This window comes from Balearica regulorum, chromosome 1 (genome assembly GCF_011004875.1).
Source record: "Balearica regulorum gibbericeps isolate bBalReg1 chromosome 1, bBalReg1.pri, whole genome shotgun sequence".
NCBI lineage: Eukaryota > Metazoa > Chordata > Aves > Gruiformes > Gruidae > Balearica > Balearica regulorum.
The window spans coordinates 34555371-34575082 of NC_046184.1; the positions used below are offsets into that span (position 1 = coordinate 34555371).

General features: G+C 44.4%; 1 protein-coding gene across 2 annotated transcripts in view; it reads right to left on the reverse strand.

Annotated features, from left to right (window-relative positions):
- Nucleotides 1-1214: 1214 nt before the first annotated feature.
- SLC38A1 (solute carrier family 38 member 1) overlaps nucleotides 1215-19712 on the reverse strand; it is a 43019-nt gene continuing 24521 nt past the window's right edge. The window contains exons 6-17 of one of the 2 annotated variants that reach the window (XR_012834039.1): nucleotides 19217-19309; nucleotides 18829-18910; nucleotides 17579-17661; nucleotides 16608-16666; nucleotides 16349-16474; nucleotides 14045-14124; nucleotides 12786-12886; nucleotides 9494-9612; nucleotides 8822-8963; nucleotides 8616-8713; nucleotides 7386-7573; nucleotides 1215-4115 (exon numbers count right to left, since the gene is read on the reverse strand). Coding sequence is in view for 1 of the 2 variants with exons in the window: in XM_075745496.1 (XP_075601611.1) it covers nucleotides 7472-7573; nucleotides 8616-8713; nucleotides 8822-8963; nucleotides 9494-9612; nucleotides 12786-12886; nucleotides 14045-14124; nucleotides 16349-16474; nucleotides 16608-16666; nucleotides 17579-17661; nucleotides 18829-18910; nucleotides 19217-19309 (1085 nt within the window). In the remaining variant the exon portion in view is untranslated. Of the gene's footprint in view, nucleotides 7574-8615; nucleotides 8714-8821; nucleotides 8964-9493; nucleotides 9613-12785; nucleotides 12887-14044; nucleotides 14125-16348; nucleotides 16475-16607; nucleotides 16667-17578; nucleotides 17662-18828; nucleotides 18911-19216; nucleotides 19310-19712 lie in introns of both variants that reach the window. The other variant, XM_075745496.1, reaches the window with a different exon arrangement.

Here is a 19712-nt window from a genome sequence, read left to right on the forward strand (position 1 = left end):
GCCCTAGGTAATTTTCCTATTCATTCTTAAGCAAGTAGGGACTGGTCAGATGAACTCAGAGATCTGGCTGACCTTGAGGACACATGAAGACCAAGCCAAACCAAAGGCCAAAGTTTGTAGCTGGAAAGGAGGTTGGTGTTTGTTGCTTTGGCTGTGTGGCTTGAGGTGAGCTTCAGGTGAGTCTGTCAGACTGCACTACAGAGGACAACAGATGTTTGTTGTTGTCTCTGCAAGCAAGGAAGAAAATCAATATAGCTTCTCTTTTTCCTCTGCTCCACAAACCATGCTCCTGTGATTTAAGGTATGGCTCTGAGATGGTTATGCTTGGCTGGGTAGAGAAGTGGCTATGCCCAAGCCGGAGAAGCTATTAGAGCAGGTCAGTGCTTGTACCTCTGTGCTCCCAGAATTATGGCTTCGAGACATTTCCCTGGGCTTGGGGAACGGGCAAGGATCCCCTGATACATAAATCCTCCCATCGTTTCTCCTGCAGAGGGGCCCAGGGAACTGTGCCACAGAGATGTTGGCTGCACTCATCCTGTTCAGGCAAGTAAGCTTGTCATTCATATGGATAGGACTCTAGCCAAGAGGTCTGACTCTCAGTGATCACTAAAGCCTGAGCACTAGTAAAATTAGTGGTCCAAGGCAAAAAGTTAGCAATTTCTAGACCCTCTAAGGCTTTGACAGAGGCACTGTGGCAGATCTAGCTGGGAATGCTGAAGACATTACTGTCCTTGGGTATTCTCCTCACCCATCTGCCAAAGGCTTCTGCCTCCATAGCAGAGGATCTGGCAGGGGTGTAGCTAGTCCAAGCACCAGCTTGGCACCTGAACGCACACCCAGCTCTGAGAGCTGCCCTTAGAGCTGAACTGCCCGACCTGACACTGAAACAGACTGGCAAGCACTCGGAGCAGACAGAAACAAGCACTGGGCTTGAGAAATGCTGTCATCTTCAGCAACCCCAGTCTGTGGTGACCATACGCCCCGGTTTCAGGTCCCTCCAAAACTGTATCGGAAACTTTACATTAATGCCCTGTAGCCATCTATTGATGTTTTTCGCTTTATATACTGCACAGGGTCTAATATCGTTGCCTTTGCAAAAGCTGCATGCCCTGAGTTCAGTGAAAACACTTGCAAAAGAGTGGGGAGCACATGCTATTTAAGGCATTATAATGATCTATAGTCATCTCTTTGAAAGAATGAGTATGGCCCCAAGATTAGTTTAGATCACAATTTTAATGTTTAAAAACTATAGAGGTAACAGAGAGATTATAGAACTTAATACATTTTTTTATTTACACACAGAAACTGAAAAACTGCATCGTTTATTTGGATATGAGCAGCACAAAGAATGGTGATGTTAGCAGGAGCAAAATATTACCAATGACTCACTTCAACAATCTATTGAGACGAGCTCGTATCAAGCATACATCATTCAAACAGTATTGTTTATACTGGACCTGGGTAAGCCTTAACATACCTTGGGGACACTAAAAACAGGTTTCTATAAACAAGTTAAAGTTCAAGTCTTGTGGAAAAATACCTTTACAGTTTATATTTTGTTGGCTATAACACTGAAAACAAAACATACACTTGTACTAATTTGAAAAGCTCTGTAGAAGTGACTGTATATAGGTTTTTTTCCTCAAATTTGTGCTCACATTGAAAGCAAACATTATTTCAAGTTTCATTTTCATCCAAGACCGTAAATTTAACATGGAAACCCCCCCAATTATTTTTAGATGCATTTCTCAACCTCTGTTTTTCAGCAATCCTGAAAAAAAACACATTTCTGTGCTTTACCGGCAGGAAAGTCTATGCAAGGCTCTTGAGGGAGGCACTTTCAGGACATACACAACCCTCCCCTCATTCCCACCCCTGGACATGCAGCTGTCCCACGACCAAAATACTGGCCTCTGCCAATTCATAGGGTGGGAATGTACAAGCAGTGCCTGGCCAGGGATGCTTCCATCAGCCTCAGGTGCTAGTGTTTCGGTCTCATGATAGCAGCGTGCCTGGGTCTGCGGCGGAGGAGCAGCCACAGGACTCTTCAGGAAGGGAGTGGGCTAGAAATGGAATGGATTGCTCTGGTTGCTGCCCATCCCTGTCTCGTAGTACTTTTTTTTCGGAACTATAGGCATTTCTGGTGGCTGAAAATGGGAAGGCAGAAGTCCTGCCCTGACTTCTGTTTGTACTAGTTGGGTAAATACATGCCTGGATACAACATGGCATAATGCTGGGTCAAATTGCTGGCTGCAATTTGCTCTGGTTTCTGCATAAAGCCTTTTCAGCACTTTACTACCACCTGACCTCAGCTGAGGAGGTAAGAGGTACCTGGGTACCAAAGGGGCCCGTTACAAGGGAGCTATCTTACCCAGCAGGAAGACTGGCTAACTTCCTATTGAGCAAACAGGGAGTCAATCATGCACTGGAATTCATCCTAGCAATTTCATTGGACCTTTTATTTCTCTTTTTCTTCGTACATTAACAATGTAATTATAATTTCAAGTTGAGGATTTAACTTGTGAACTCTTGGGGGAAAGGAAAGGATATACATTTTGCTAAGTCAGAAGCTAAAGTATTTTGTATTTCTATTAAAATTATTCTTAATATGGAGAGCCTATCATCTCAACACTTCTATATCATAGGGGATAAACAACTGCAAAAATATACAGCATCCTATTTATTTACAATATATATATGTACATAAAAATGAAATTTCCTACAATACAACACAACTGCATAGATTTGTCTTCAGAAACATAGGCATGTGTACAATTTGTGAATTCTAGACCTTTCCAGCCCTGTACTTATTAGTCATTCATTATCTGCTTTTTTTTTTTTTTCACAGTTACAGAAATCCTTACATTAGATACAAATAAAACATTCTTTGTGTAAGTTATAGGAAATAAGGATTTTCCTGACGCCAAGGGCTCTGGGGAATTGTTTAAGAAAGCAGCCTGGCGCCAGGAGATAAAGCTGCTGATGGAGCTGAGTACATTCTGCTGTGCCTTTCTCCTACAGGCACTGGGGTGGGACGGTAGGACTGGAGGTGGTACACCACCACGTGGAAAGGGTTTTGTTTTGACCAAGATGCTCTTTAGCCTTAATGTAAGGTTCAAGCAAAGAAACATATTCCTTTGAAGATAAGCTAGAGATACCATTCATTGTTACTGTTAATATCAGAGAGCGCTGTGGTGCTCATGCATTGTAAGGCAGATGTACAGACACAACCCATAGATCATCCACCCTGCAGTGTGACCTATTGCAAGTGGAGCACAAGCTATGGGTCGGTATGTGGCTCAGGAAAGCAGCCCTTGGGAGTGGATGGGTGTCCCCATCCCTGACCGAGCAGGATGAGACCGGCCGTTCTGCCCTGGGCCTGGGCAGCACTCAGTCCACATCAGCCCTACAAAAGGTCTGTGCTGGTGCACGGATTTGGCATTGGCCCTCTGAGCAGGAGCAAGCATCACCCAGAGAGGTCACTGCTCCCAAGATGCTGTTCCCAAATAACAATTTACTGTGTTTTACTTACTAGGCGTGTTTGCCATCGGACAGAGAAGGGCAGCTGTATTCTGCAGCCATAAGGGTGCTTTAAGCTCATGACTATTTTCTTTGCAATGTGCTGTGGACTAGGAGAGGCATCCAGGCTGTCTTTTAAGTGTAGGATTAACTCCTACAGTCTTATTAGGAGCCCCTTTTTCTGATTAGTCCTTCCTTGTCCCTCACCACTCAATTGTTGCTATTACACAAATTAAAATTTTAAAGTATTTTGTTGTAGCTATTAGGAGCAATTTTGCATCCAGTCTATGACATTTGCAGTGCTCACAATAGTGATAAACTCTCTATGAAAAGAAAGCATGCTACCACCTACTAAGTAGATACGGTACTCTGGATCCTATTAATTTAACAAGAGAAACTCCTACAGCATTTCACTGTGCTCTTAAAATCCTAGCTAAAATGTGGGACTCGTACATCGTTGGCTACAAGTTCACTATTCCAAATGAACTGAATAACAGCAGTACATTTTACAGATAACCTCATACAAATATTGTCATCCATCACTGATGTTGACAGTTACAGCAGGGTCTATTGCATTCTGTTAAGAATGTATAAACCTGATGAGAAAACAAAAAGCACGTTATTTCACGTTCATTACCACAGACATCAATAAACACATGATTCCTTTCCATAAATATCTATAAATATGATGCCAGTAAATCAGTCTAAGGAAAATTCCTTTTTTTCTTTTTTTTTTCTTTTTTTTTTTTTTTCCAGAGACCCAGAAACAAAGTCTGTTTAAAGACTCAATATTTTGGGTATCTATTTTTCAGTATTTTAAGATATACTTTGATGGTTTGGTACCTCCGGTAATTTCACTCTATGCACACACCCAGCTCATTCTTCTCTCTATTTATCCAGTAAAACTCCAGTATACAACTAAACTGGGAAAAAGAAGAAGGCAGAATAGCAAAGAGGAGACAGAGGGATAGTGATGGAGGAGATTTGGGAAGATGTAAGGAGCAATCAGTCACCCAACAGCCCTTCAAGTTGAAAGAAGCTGGGTGCCAAAACTCAATGGTTGGTATTTTAAACACAAGACTACAGACTATTTGGGGGCAGTGGGAGGGAGATGTCACAGCTGTGTCCTTGCTGGGACCCTGTGCAGCAGGTCAGACCTCTAGCTCATACCTGGGTACTTGAAAGTCGCTCCCAGGATCTCATCTCTCACAACCCCCCAATGCACAGAGCTGCACTGCTTATAAATCAGTAGTAGAAGAAAGATGAAGGGGGGAGGAAAGCAGGAGAGCCCTGGAGCATCTTGAGGATAACACTGTACAGCAGTCTCAGGTCTGAGTAAGGTTTTTTAGAATAAGATTCAGAGAGATTATAAGGCACCTCAAAACCTGAAATGTGATGCCAGCACGCTGAGTCAGAGAATGGAGGGAGATGCTGGGCTTCTGCTGCAGTGACCAGGGAGAGTTGGGTGTCTGTAAAAGGGGAGCCACAAACATATCCCGAGCTGGGAAGATGCCTGGAACAAGCTGCGAGGAGACAGTAACCAAGCCTAGGTTCTTCTCTCCAGAGCTTGACTAACAAACACCTGGGCTCCTAGGCTATGGTAGGGACTTCTCTGTGAATAAGGGCAGGGATCAGTCTCATAAAGAGAAAGGGCAGAGAGAACTGGTGACCTGCAACATCGCAGGCAAGGGTTTGAGACCAGCTGCAGGAAAGCACGAGTGACCTCAGCCCGGGGGTCCCAGGTAGCCCAGCGGTTCATGTGTTAAATGCTGGGCTGGGGGTGCTTGGGAGGAAGGACGCTGCACTGGAGTCCTTGCTGGGAGCCTGTGAGTGAAGGTTTGAGGGGCCAGGAGGAGGACAGAATGAGGGAACCCTGCTCTGCAGTCTAGCACATCACTTTGCTCAGAAGAAGGCTTCCAGTTTTTTTCTCGCTGCTGGGCTACTCTGAGGACTCAGGCAGCCTGCCGAGTCCACTCTGCCTTATTTCTGATCACAGTATGGGCAGAACTGGGTACTTCACTGCCTAGGCTGAGCTACAGATCTAGCAGTCTGTGTTTAGTAGGCTTAGCTTCTGCAGCATGAACGCTCTGCATCTCGATGCCCAAATTGCAAGGAAGGCCCCAAATGAACCTCTCTGGATGTTACCCTTAGAAACCAACTTTTGAGGTCCTGAGAAGGGCTGTGTGGTCTCAACTCTCAGGGACTTCAAGCTGTGTAGGACAAGGCAATGGCAACTGGGGCAGTTCATTAGCTCATAGAAATCCCAAGATCCCAATTTCTCCATCTCTAACCTTAAAAAAGAGCAAGCTGCAATGACAGGTTCCCCACAGCTGATGATAGTGTCCTTCCACAGTTACAATGGGAGTCAGCAATGAACCAGCTACTGGGAACAAGAGGGTCACTGCATACTGACAGGTACGGCTCGAGCACACCCAGGGCACACTCAGCCCCTGGGCGTGAAGCGGGGCTCCCTTTCGCCATCGGTTCTTTCAGTGGGAGCCAGGTTCATATTTCAAGACACTTCTTAGCTCACATGGTGAATGACACAAAGTGAACACATTTATGCTGTTGGCAGTGCACTAATAGAAGATGTCTGCTCAGGATGGTTAACAATCACCTGCTTAGCATTTGAGTCTCTACAAGTAGTTCTCTACACCAGCTCTAAGGCATTAGGCTAATACTTGTTTTGTGGACAACAGATGCAAGTTACAGTGTTTCTGCTAGTAGTAATTTAATGTCTTTAATTGTTATGGAGAATCAATGAGCAATGTAAATGAAACATTTTAAATATAAAAAGTGTTTCTGTTTGTTTGAAGAAATGTTACAGATTTCAATTTCCATTAGAAATCCAGTAGTTTGGCAGGGTGAGTCAAATCCTGCTCCCGCTGATGTCAAAAACCGCACTGACTTCAGCGGGAGGAGGGTAAGACACAAGAGAAGAGCCAGTCTCTACAAGGTATGTACAAATGAACTCCAGAATGGAAAAGGCATGAGGTATGACTAAATGTGTAGGTTTTGATAAAACTGGAGCTTGGTATTTTTTTTTTTCTGAGAGAAGTGGGGCATTAGTAAGCAGTTTAACGCTGAAGGAAACAGACTTCCTATGGAAATCTCACAGCATCTCCTCTTCAGGCTCAAGTACTCATGGCTTGGGGTCAAATCTAATTCTGATCAGGCTCCAGCTGAAGTATGCCAGGGGAATGGTGGCTGGTGGTGGTGGCTGTCCTTCTCCTGCTCCCTGCACCCCATCACAAAGACACACAGGTCTGTTCCCCGAAGCCACAAAAGGGCCAAGCCCTGGGGCTGGCTCCCCCACTAGAACATTAGGGAGAAGCAACAGATTTAGGACCTACGCTTATACTATGCTCATTTACGCTCTCGTGGTGCCTTTCGTGCCTGTATCCAGAATGCTACACTTAACACAGTGAGGCAAATGGCGCACGAAACAGCAACAGAACAAACAAACCAACAAACCAGATGCGTACAATCGGAGAACAGAGTTTTGGCTAAAAGGCAGGGGGAAAGGTGTGAACTGACATCACTCCAGTTGGGATTGATAACAAGAGGCGCTGCTGCCCTAAAGCAGCAGAGCTTATGGTTGAAGGGCTAAGGACAGTAATGGAACAATGCAATTCATGGAAGGAAGAGGGGAAACAAATCAACTGTGATGAATTTCTATGAGCAACGTTCTATATAGTCTCACAGACAAATAACACAGACTTTAGGCTGATCTGATAACTCAGTATCGGGGGACAGAGTGATATGCCTGTTGGAAAAATGGGTCTGTTTTCTGCAAGAAAATACACCCAGAACAGTATTTTCAGTACTGGATAATCATTATTTGGATTTGATTTGAGTAAACTCACAAAAGATGGAATAGATAACAGAACGGATGGTTGCGATTTTGGTGTGTAGCAAACGGGGGTGTCTTCTTCTCAGCAGGAGGTGAACTTCAGTGGCCTTCGGCACTGCCTCCTGATTGTACCCAGTCATAGATGACCAAGGGAATGCTCACTAGGGAAAACATTATCCCTAGCGCCAAGAAAAGCGAAGCCTGGAACAAAAAAGAGAGAAAATTAATGAATAAAGTGAAAAGACAATTAATTCAAGTATGTTAACTTCTCCTCTTAAGGAGATTTACAAGGTGATGTATCAAAGTTATCAGCTAAAATGGGATAGCACTTCTGGTAAAGACAAGACCCATAGATAATTAAACAGATTAGCGTCATTAATAATTGCTCACTGAACACCAAAACCAATTTTTTTCTCCTTTCAATTCACTCCTTAAACACCAATCACCTTTAAAGAGGATTAAATGAGTCTGTTTTTAGGACTGAGCGGCTCTGCTCTTTTCAAAGCCTCATGGAAATAAATATACTCCTCCCATCAGATACATGCCCATCAAAGATCAGCCCTTTCATCTTGGGGTCGGTGGATGGAGCCACAAATGAAACACAGCCTGTCTGCTCAGAGCAGGAAGGTCTGACCTTACGGTGCTTCCACTGCATGTCCCGTTAGACTGGGAATACACAGGAGTGTTGCATCTTTTCAGCTGCAGCTCTTTCTGGGGCTGACAGGAAATCTTTCGAAGGCTCATCTCCATCTGCTCACATGTGCCAAAGGGCTAGCATTTCAGCTGGCTGCTTCTGGTGGAAGCACCCTAAGTCTGACTTGGGTCCATTAAAACCACAAGGAATACTGCAAATGGAGCGTGTTGCACACTTTCTGAATCAACACGCTGAAACAGAGACAGTTTGCTGGGCTGAAAGGGCTGCCCAAGGGGGCTGGAGGGGTACATGCACGCCGCCGACAGCTACGGCTGCTGCAGAGCCAGGGGAAGAGCCCCTCGCCCCGCAGAGAAGGGCCCTCCAGAACACAAGGTGCCCCCCTGCGTGGTGCAGCCCCTCCACTGGGAGACCCCCACGGTAAGCAAAGGAGAAAGGCAAGCACGGCTGCCAGCTGACTGAAACAAGGAGGGGGGGGGAAAGTAACGTACGGAAGCTCACACATATGTTCAGATGAGGTATGCTTTACTCTAGCACATGGTAAGGAATGACAAGACAAAAGCGTTGCATTGACGGGAAAGGAATGCATACCCAGATCCTCTGAGTCAACTTTGATCCATCCTGCTGTGTAATTTTTAAATACAACGATGAAGGAAGAATGAAAATCAGCATATTGGCAGAAGTGACCCCTGCAAAATGAAAATAAATGAGTTTTGCTAGCTGTCAGCAACAGCTGATTATTGTGTTGCTGATTAGCAACAGCCTTTTATTAGTAGTACAAAAGCAGGATACTGTACCTACAACTCCAAAAATATCCTTCATGGTTGGGATAAAAATGACTAACAGGTTGATGATAACCAAAAGAACAAAAGTAACCCAAACATGATGGCATAAGTCAAATTTTGTTTTTCTAGCCAGCTCAAATAATGATGAACGTACCTGTAGGAAGAGAGAGAGAGTTCTCTGTCAGGAACAGTCTATAAGCCAATTCAAAGCTTCCCCTGTTTGTTTTAACCGGTTCTTCATGTGACAACAAGTGCTGCATAGATCTGTTGGAAATTTTGGGGTCTTTTGAAATAATCCTTAAAATTATTTCGATATTTCAAAATGGTGGGTATACTTGCATCTGCAGTAGGATATTGCTCTCTTTCTAACATGCCTTTTGGGATCCTTCTGCACTTAAAAATGAACTTTACCTCTGAGCCTGCTCCAGTGAAGTAATGTGAAGTAAGAGAGAGCCCTTGTGAATTCAGTTTAAAACAGATTTAATACCAAAAGCGATTAATTTATTTCCCACAGGGAGAACTTCTCCAGAAGTTAGTGGGAGTCTGATAAGGGAACAGACTGATCCAAGCTCAAGCTCTTTTAGCTGCAACATCACTGTCTCACCAACTGCTGGACTGTGGTTTGAAAAAACGCACCTTGTACAGCCGTTACTGACTTCCAAACTGTGTAGAGCTTTTACTTACAGTGAAAAACAGCACCGGCACTGTGAGTATCACTGCAACGATCACAGCCAAGCGCACGGTCAGGATGAGGATGTCATCTTTGCTTTGGTACTTGTGAAGCAGATCTGACTGCACATTGTCTATGGAAAAGACAGTGAGATAAGTGTTCTGGCAAACAGGCGATTCATTCACAAAAATCATGGCTTAACAACAGCCTTCTTGAACAACAAGTGATTTATCTGCAAACAAAAGAGTATGGAATGAAACATTCTTGAGTTAAAACAGAGCTTTGAACCAAATCCTAATGATCCCATTATTCCAGATTAATCCTTTGGAGGCCTGATTTAGGAATGCATCCTAATTCAAGACAGCACATGCCTAAGTCTAAGGTAATTTTCACTGTAGGAAAGACAACAGTGAGACATACACGAAAGCTTGCTTACATATATAAAAAAATAAGTAAAGTGAAATAAGCTATTTCTAATTGGTTCTGTGGGCTTTTTTTAAAGTTTCAAATGATAGGAAAATAACCACATGCACTGCAACAGCTGAACTTAACATAAACTACAAGGTTTTTGAGCTAAATTAGTCTAAACAGCAAATAAACTTCCAGCAAAAAGCAGTGCCCTTGTTCTGAATGAAGAACAAAGCCTATCTCGGGTCATCTCTCAGTGGGATGCTCTGACATTTGCACTCAAATCTCTCGGCAGTCCTCTGAGGGCTGCCCTGGTGGTTTTTTCTCTTGAACCTGCCACCCCCCCAGCAGTGCCTGCAGCTCGGCCCCACGTGGGTCCGCGGCCCCAGCAGTCAAGACAAATGGGGGGGGGGGGGGGGCGTGTCTAATGGGGAGGCACTGGTGATATTTTAATATGACCTCCTGCAAAAATGTTTCCTTGAAGCTGTGATAAATAGTGCAAAGTGCGTCTGCATGTACTAACCAACAGGAAAACCAAGTTGCTGAGGGACCTACACATTTGCTTTGCAACCTTTAAATATCTAGGAGCAATAATCTAAGGGGGTGGCTGTTAAGCACGTCACAAAAACATACTTGCTGCCCCTGTTTAGGCTCATGTTTTGTTTCTGCTGCTAATCTTAGAAAGCTGATGGTAAAAAGTAACAAGTCTTAAACCAAAGTGCTTAAAGGGAACTCAGTGGCCACGTCTAGTTTAAAATCTTTGGCGCTTGGTAAAACCTCATGTATTTCTGGAGGCAGAGGGATCTGTCCTGCGGCCAAATGCCTGTGCTCCCCCCAGGACGCCCTTCTGGGGAGAGACCATGGGTCAACACCACCTACGCAGTGCTTGAATCCCCACCAGGAGAAAGAAAACACTCTCCCACCTCCCTGCGGATTAGGAGTGGGGTTTTCAAGCCGGGCACATGCAGAGCTTCTGCGACACAGAGCTTACTCTGCTCCTGCAAGCACAGACTGCAACTTCTGTACGGCTCACGGACTGCAGCCAGGTAGGAAGTGAAGGGCAAGGCTTACAGTTGAAGGTCTGTTTTCCTTTCAGCTAGATACACCTCAGAGCCCAACCACAGTGTGACCTTTTAGGGGAAGAAAAACACCTCTTTTCTGTAATTCTGCAATGTAAATATAGTCATCACCGCAACACTTTTCGAGAATACAGCAAACAGACAAGTAGTACTGGTGTAAAGAAAAAATGGCCACAATAAAAATGCTGTTCTTACCCAGGTAAGGGTAGAGAAGAGGATTAGAAAACTGTAAGTGAACATAATAAAGGTAAGGTGTTGTCATTCTTAAGGGGAAGAAGGATCAAAGTGGAGGAATTTTAGATGCCCTCAATGTCTTTTTTGCTGCCTCTCATGGCACTGACCCTTGCAGAAGCCCCAGAGGAGCCGTACAGCTTCCACTTGCGGGCTCTTGGCGCTGGGGAGCAGGGACACCTGACGTGGGGAGAGGCACACGAGACACCCCAGGGATTCCTCCGCCGTTCCCCCTCGGGAGGGCCAGAAGGACGCAGCCCCTACCTCCTCCATGGACTCCAGACCCTCGTCCTTGAGGGGCGTGGGAGATTCCCAGAGAGGAGCGCCACGGATCTGCCTCCTCAGATCCCTGGGGCAATCACATCAGAATCTCCTCCCTGCCAAAGCGAAGGGGTCCGTGCTGATTTACACCCACTTGCTCCCTGGGGCTGCTAATTTGATGCGCTTCTACGAAAATGTGTTAGACGGGAGCAGTTGGATGAGAACGGCTGTTGCTGTTGTCACTTGCAGCATATTTGCAGTTTTATTGGGAAAATGAGAACAGATGACCTGAAGTTACTTCAACGCATGCAGACTCAAGGCCTCATAATCAGAATGAGAGCCTGAGAAAACAAATATGAGATAGGTACACCTTTGAAAAAAAAAATGCCACATTTCATATTTACTTATTTTCTTTCTCTTGCAATACATGGCTCACAAGGAATGCTATCATGAATGAGGAGATTGTAACAAAAAGGTCACTTGGAATAGGGTGGAGAAGACTGATGACCTTTTGGTGACCCTGAGGTAAAAGGCAAATATCAGTTTTGTCATCTGTCTTGTAACCCCTTAATGGTCCATGGAAAGAAGACACTGCTTTTCAGCCTTCCCACTATACCGGACCATGGGAGTAGCTTCCTGGGCAACATTCATATTTTATCCTGCTTTACTTAATAATTGTGCCTTTAGGGCATACATGTTGTATCCTTTAGCGATACAACATCATTTGTTTTGTTTCTTTACGTGAATTGATAGGCATGAAAAGAGACAAACACTGAAATAACTATCCTTTGGTGGCTGAGCTGGTACAACACTTGAAGCTCCCCCACCCTCACTGCCCGTTTATTTAACCAAGACCTGAAGGGGTCAGCTCTAGGGACACAGGGAAAACATTTGGTCTTTCACCTCTGTGATGAAAGCATCAATAAGAAAATGAAAAAGCTGTGATGGCTGATTTGATACTCGTTTCCTAGGACCTGCTCTCAAATCTGTCTCATTTTATGCAGATACGCACGCTTCAGTCATTACCAATGTACACAACATTCAGGTGAGCACCTTGGAACGAAAATCTTAGCTAATCCCCAAATTTGTTAAACAAATCTCTCCCTCATATTTTGAATATGCCTTTTGCAAATATTACTTTCACTTGTGCTTTTCATCCACAGGGAGAAAGGAGGAAAGGATTTGTACCTTCAATATGAAAATTTTAAGGAAAATTATTTGAGAAAGTATTTTAATATAAGTGGATGGGACTTTCCTTTCCAGCTGGGATATGCTATTGATTTCACATTCCCTTTCTACTTTGATCAGTAAAGAACTGCATACTTACCGTAGAAAGTCAAATAGCCAAATATGGCAGTCATAAAGTACATCACAAACATGGCAAAAAATGAGATATTTGAAACCAACTGCATTTTTTTCTGTGAACGGCTGGAGAAAGAAGAAAAAAAGAACACATAAAAAATGGTTGGGCTGGATTTTTCAATAGCTGTTTAAAAATGTATTAAGTCTTTGCATAAACTTTGTAATTCTGGGGACACTTATGAATGCATTTTCATTTAAAATGGGAATTCATTGACAGCTGCACAGGGAAGGGAAGGACCAGGGAAACAGCCCTACTTGGGGCTTAAGTCAAGAAATGCTGGGTCTGCCCTGTGGCTCTGCTCCCCGGCCATACCCGCCTAGACAGAGTGAAGGGTGAAGCCAGCTGGAGAAGGATGGCCCCTGAACACTTGAGTAATTAAATTAAAAGGCTGAAATAAAGGAAGAGTAAAATTATATACTGGAAAAAAATACCCATTCTGAATGTTTGCAGAGAAACATTTGTGTCCCGCTGGGTAGAAAATAATGGATGTATGCAGACCACTGTCTGTGAAATAGTTTAGGTGTGAACATTTAACTTTCAGATATTTGTTCTGAAATATTCACAGTCTGGTACCTAAAGTTGGACTTTTAAATCTACACAGGGATGCCCTAAATAGGCACCTGGGAACCTGCTGGAGTCTCTTGAAACTCCAAACACCCAGCAAGTGTCTGGGATCTGAGGGCACCCACGCATCTGGGTGATCCCAACCTCTCCCCTGGGGCTCCCCCTGTGGCCCGGGACCCCCTTGCAGCCCCCCCGGGGCTGCCAGCGATGCTGCAGCAGGGCCAGTCTCCACCTCCCCACAGCCCTGCCCAGCCGGAGGTGTCAGCCAGACAGCTGTACCGGCAAAGGTCTTTTAGTACAGGCGAGCCTGAAAATACTTTTTTTTCCTGGTACCGCAACAGATTTTTAGTTGCACTGGAACAAACGCTGTTAGCTGAACACACGCCTCTCTCCTATGCCAAATAACAACCGGCACAACTTGGCTCTCCCCAGGCTGCCGTGTACTTCCAGAGAAAACTCCCAAAGTGTTGCATTATCCTCAACTTCCCTCGCCCCCACCCCAGCAGCACGCCTGGGAGGCCAGCTTGTTGGGTGTTATTAAAGCACATCTCCTCCGAATGGCACGAATGACTCAGAGCACCTCTGCGCTAACATTTTCCATGCAAAGCGGTTCAAAACAATTAACTGGGGGGGAAAAAAAAAAAAGGAGAAAGGCTTACTCTTTAAGTTCGCTGTAAATCGGGAGGACTGACGGGTGGCACACAAATGCAAAAGCAATGGTGGGCAAGGCGTACACGGTCTGTTCAGAGAGAATTTCAGAGAAAAAGTTAAGAAGAAGTATTTCCCCCAGCGGCGTGAAGAAATGATCCGTGTTCCACTACCTCAGCTCCCAACTCTCTGGACTCTTCAACCAAACGTTGAGAGCCTTTAGAGAAGGCAGAAGACCTGTCAATTAGCATGTATTTAATGAAATATGCAGAGCAGCGCTCTTTCAATGGGAGGACAAAGTCTTCGCGTTGGTCACGCGAACATAGTCCTGACTCTGTTTGCAGAGCTGGATGCCATGTGGCTGCTGGTTTTGCTCCCTGGGATGGGCTTCCCTGCCCAGCTACTGCCACCGTTACTAGCACACCGTCACACGTAAAAGGGACGTATGATGGGTCATTGCTACGCTACCCTGCCTTGGCATGGAGAGGGGTGTGCACCCGTGGTGCTAAGGCTGAAGTCCTGAAGAGGAAGCCCATATCCAGACTGTAAGAAAAGAGAAGAGGAATGCAGAACTTACAAATAAATCGATATTTCAAGGTACCAGACTGAGTCCCTTCATTTCCCAGGCCAACAAAAGGGCTAGGAGGGCTGTGGAGGGAGCATGCTTTTCCTTGGGGAAAGAGAGAGACCGTTACGTCACCAGGAAGTGCAGGAGGTCTCCGAGGGGGACCTCACCCCCTTCTCCACCAAAAACCTGAGTGAGTTTCAGTACTCAGTGTACAGCCAAACTTCACAAATGATCTCAGCGCCCAAGCGCTTCCATTCTCCCCAGGGAACGGGTACGAGCAGAGATCACATGAAAACCAGATCCTCCTGTGAGGACAAAATGAGTCCATTCCTACATGTGGCTCTCCTTGGCCCTCTGAGATCTGCTTGTGCTGGCCACAGGCATCCCCTTCCCACAGAAGCCACCCTGGGGTATGCCCCAGGCTCGACAGATTCAGTAAATACACTGGTTGTTCTCCAGAGATCCTTCCTCACTCAGGCCTGTGCTGCCTCCTCTCCCTCACTCACAGCACACTACTGTTGTGGAGTTTGCATCCATGGAGATAATGGGAAATTGCCTGGATGCTGTGCTGGGCAACCAGCTCTTGGTGGTCCTGCTTGAGCAGGGAGGTTGGACCAGGCGACCTCTAGAGGTCCCTGCCAACCTCAGCCATCCTCTGATTCTGTGAAACTGTCTCTTCTCTCACATACCAAAGTTGCTAAATTGATTTGCAAACTGCTGGCCGCAAGGGCTAATCTTGAGAGTTCAGCTCCACCATGCCTAATTCAGAAGGACCGATTTTTCTGATGTGCCTGTGTCCACTCTGAGGCAAATGCTGACGCTTACTGTAGGAGAAGGTGGCTGCACTTCAACGCTACCTAAAATATACCTACACCTAAGCTGCTATTGCACACCAAGTTAACTAATTCTTGGTCCATCACACCGGATCTGGGCTGATGGCTACCCCCAACTAAAGAAAAGTGCTTGGTTTGGCTTCTTCAACTGAAGCTGGTAAGATGAATTTAAAACAATTTAATTTTCATACGCATGTGCTATACATGTGCATTCCCTACGAATGTGACTGCGACAGCCTGAGGACCCTGCCCCGCTGGATATGGTGCTGTTTCACGAGCACTGCACCCCAGCACAGGTGACAGGAGCAATCCTCCTGCTCCCACAGCTACAGCCAGTTGCTCTTTCGCATTCTCTTGGCACAACTTTTCCTGCAGCTGTATGGCAATGGCGGAAAGCATCCAGCTGAAAGGCAATCAAATTTTTGCTGGATTAGCTTTCAACTGTCTCCTTTTCCCAATCCAGTTCACCATATGGCTACAGAAACACGTACTCTGTCACAAAGAAGCGATTTATGTGCAGAAGGACAGAGGGATTACTTCTGGGCTTTGGATACAGGAATGGCTTACTCAGCCTCTGCTGAACTACAGCCTCAAGGTCCAGTTGCAGCACAGACAGTAAGAAGCAGTGGAAAGGAAAATGCTCCCAAATAAAGTGTTTGTTGTACAGTGGGTGGTAGCTCGGGCTCACAGCCTTAGCACGTCTGCTACTGGGGCAGAGCAAGACCACAAGGAGGTACACTCAACACGGCAATCTCCATAAGACTGGGCAAGGACACCCACTGTGCATTCACCACTGGAGCACAAGCGGAAGCATGGACAATCAGGCCCTACATGGTGCTGATCAGATTAAGAACACAGGGTGTAGGTGCATATATTATGTGAAGTAAAAATAAGTATTATAAAAAGAAACATACCTTGGAATTAAAGATAACATACTTTGGCTTACACATATGTTCATGTGCTGAGCTATTTGATAGGAAAGATGATGTTGTATTTAGCTCCGATCCACCACAGGGAATTTGAAACTTCTTGTAAATAACCTAGAATGAGAATGGAAGACAGCTAATTGCTAAAAAAGAATAATAAAAAGCAAATCGAAATTAAAAAGACAGAGAAATTGTGAATATTCTGTCAAATGACTCTTATCCAACAAAGAAAGCAAGCTGAACTTACCACTATCAGGAAAAATACCATGCAGCTTAATGAAAATCCACTGGTATAGCCAAGATACCCTGAAAGAAATTAAAAGGAAATATCATACAAAATTGTTTTATTAGCCATATCTTGGTTTTTACTTCTTCTTGCTGCTTCATGAGAAGTTTAAATGTATTATACATTTAATATGTATCGTGAGTTTCTGGGCAGGACAACAGCATGTCCCGTTGGTGTGGGAGTCTCCCACGTTGCAAGCCTCTGGCTTTCAGACAGAGCTCAGCTTTGTTCTGACCAGTTTGACTTTCTGAGGGTCACCTTTACAGCAGTTTAATCACTTTCACTTTTGAAAGGGGATTTGATAATTGAAACAAACCTGAGAATGTGCAGTTGCAATCAGAACGTGACCCAGATTCCCCGATACGAGCCACATCAGCTGAGTATGGGTCATTTCCTCAAAAGGAAGATCCCAACAGGACTTCAGTGCCAAAACTTGTTACATGGTTTTAAAAAATACATTGTGTACTTACTGCAACTCTGTGGACTGAAACACATTTGAAAATGCAATCCTCTATAGACATCTTACTTCAAAGCCCAACACCTCCAATTAACCTCACCACTAAAAATTTTGATGCTGATAGAAAAATAAGTTATTTTTTGTAATCTCACAATTTGTGAATTTATTTTTCAGACTACACATAAAACAGAATTGCCTTATGAAACAAAGACACTCTTAACTATAATTTTTTAAATAAATTTCCAGAATTGTATGGATGAAGCTGGTTTATACTGAGTTCAACTGCTGTGACAATTTAGGCCTACTTGTTCCTAGATGCTCAAAATACAGCTTATTCCTGGACCGGGAAGGCTGCTTAGATTACAAGGACAGGCCCTTTTTTTTTTTAAATTATGGTTGAGTTGCCAGTGTGGCTGTCAGTGGCATGAAGGCTAGGGTCCTTTATTTTATTCCCACAATGGCATTTACATCTTACCTAAGTTCTTAAGGAGACATAAAGGGAGGATTATACCAAACGTCACTGTGACAACAAGAATCCGCCCATCCACGTACCATGCCCTGTATAAAACATTAAAAAAAACCACACCGTGAGCACACCTTAAACCTTCTCTGATTTTCCTCACACTCAGTCATCCTCTTTGACTGCTGCAGTTACGGAACCATCTTTGGTCTCCTGACCCTACAAGCTCCTATAAAAGGAGAGATGGGGGCCACATCTGACCTTTGTAGAGTCATTAAACATCCAGCCCTTAAAATGTGGCACTGCTCTGACTCAGATACGGCAGGTTTTCATAGTCACTGGAGAAAATATCACCCTAATGCTGGGATCACTGAGTGGGACTGAGAGGCAGAACAACACCTGCTGTAACCTGATATAAGCCACCCTACCAGGACAAGGAAAGATCGCGCAAAGGCCCACATACAGCACGGGGCGGGGGCGGGAGGGGGGAACACGATTCATTGCTAAAGCACCCGGGCACGTGCCTGGAGTGGCAAACCAGGCTCCTGCGGGCTGGCACGCACTAGCCAGCCCGAGGCTGTATCTCCTTCTAGCAAAGTGCTTTGAATTCTGCTGGAAAGCAAGAAAGGGGAGAAGGGACAGCGTTAGTGATGTTCTGTATGACCTAATTCCACTGCTCAGTCTAATTTAGTATGAAAGACTGAAGAATAGGATCTCTACCTTCCTCTTGTGCACCGCAGCACACCACATAACCTAGTGCAAAGGATATTTACCACTACAAAGAAATACCACCCTCTATTAAAAAAGTCGGCAAATGTCAAGGAGTGATTAAGTGGCAGAAATCTAAGTATAATATTCTGCTGTTGTCATAGGCTAGTATCAAAGAATTTCATACTATGGGCAGTGCTTCAGGGGCAAAATCCTGTAAGATGTGTGCTAAGAATGCAGGGAAATAGTATGTTAAACTTGTATTGTTCCCAATATCTTCAAGTGTTGCCTAGAACTGTAGAAGTTTGGATCCTATGATAACAGGTTTCTATAAATCACAATTTTGCATGAAAATCTGGTATGTGGAGACAGTAACTACTTATGACTTAACCTTTTATTTCCTATCCATCCTCTTTTCCTTCCCAAAGTTGTCTTGGTTTTTATCAACCCCCTGAGAAAAGCTACTTTGACAAATCTGAAGAGCTTTTATAAACATATTCTTAAACTTACCCATACAATGTTAAAATTCTATAATCAGTAAAATGAATTCAACTTACGAAAAAGATTCTTCTTCTCCCATTAGAAACTTTATGGCAGAAGGCAGCTCATTTTTGACTATGAAGAGATAGCTCAACATTGCTGGAGGAAGAAGAAAGTCAGTTTACAAAATGGATAAGATATTTTGTGGAATAAGTACAGAGAAACAGCCTGAGCCTTTTCCACATCAGCCTCTGATAGAAGACCCCGAACTATAACTGACTGTAAACTACTGATCATTCAGTAATACGGCATTTTTAAAGGGCTGCATGCAGTGTTAGTCACAGCTATATTGAGGGGCATGAAAATCCCAAGATATCACTGAGGGAAGGAGGAACCTGACTGGTAGGTAGCTGTAACATTAAGATGTTACTGGGTTTTGTTTTCAATAGCCCTCATCTCCTTTACCTCCAACGTTCTGGAGAGACGTAGATCCAAAGACAATCATTTTCCCTGGGGTACCAAAGACCTGCTCACCCAGCTTTTCATACACCATGCAGCCTGCATGAAAAGAAACGAGGAGAAAGGTAACAAATACCCCAGCGAAAGCTGTCGAGTCGAAACACTTACGATTTTTTTTCAGCTAATCACTCATCTCTGCAGCAGTATCTGCCCTTTGCAAGTAAATAAAAAAGCTGTCTTGTAACTACTAGGGCTGAAACTTATGTAGGAATGTTTTCTTGACGTCTGTAAATGTTATCGTTGGCTACCAGTCACTTTTGAAATTGAATCTCTTAATGAGGCTATTACACCCCTTTAATGAGTCCATCTATACCCCCAGTGACATGTTAAGTTCTGGTATCCCCAACCTGGCGTATTAGGTTTGCGCCCACAATGAGTGATGCAGAAAACCTCCTCTCCAGACAAAACATGGTACAGCAGGATCCACGAGTCGGCACTGGCA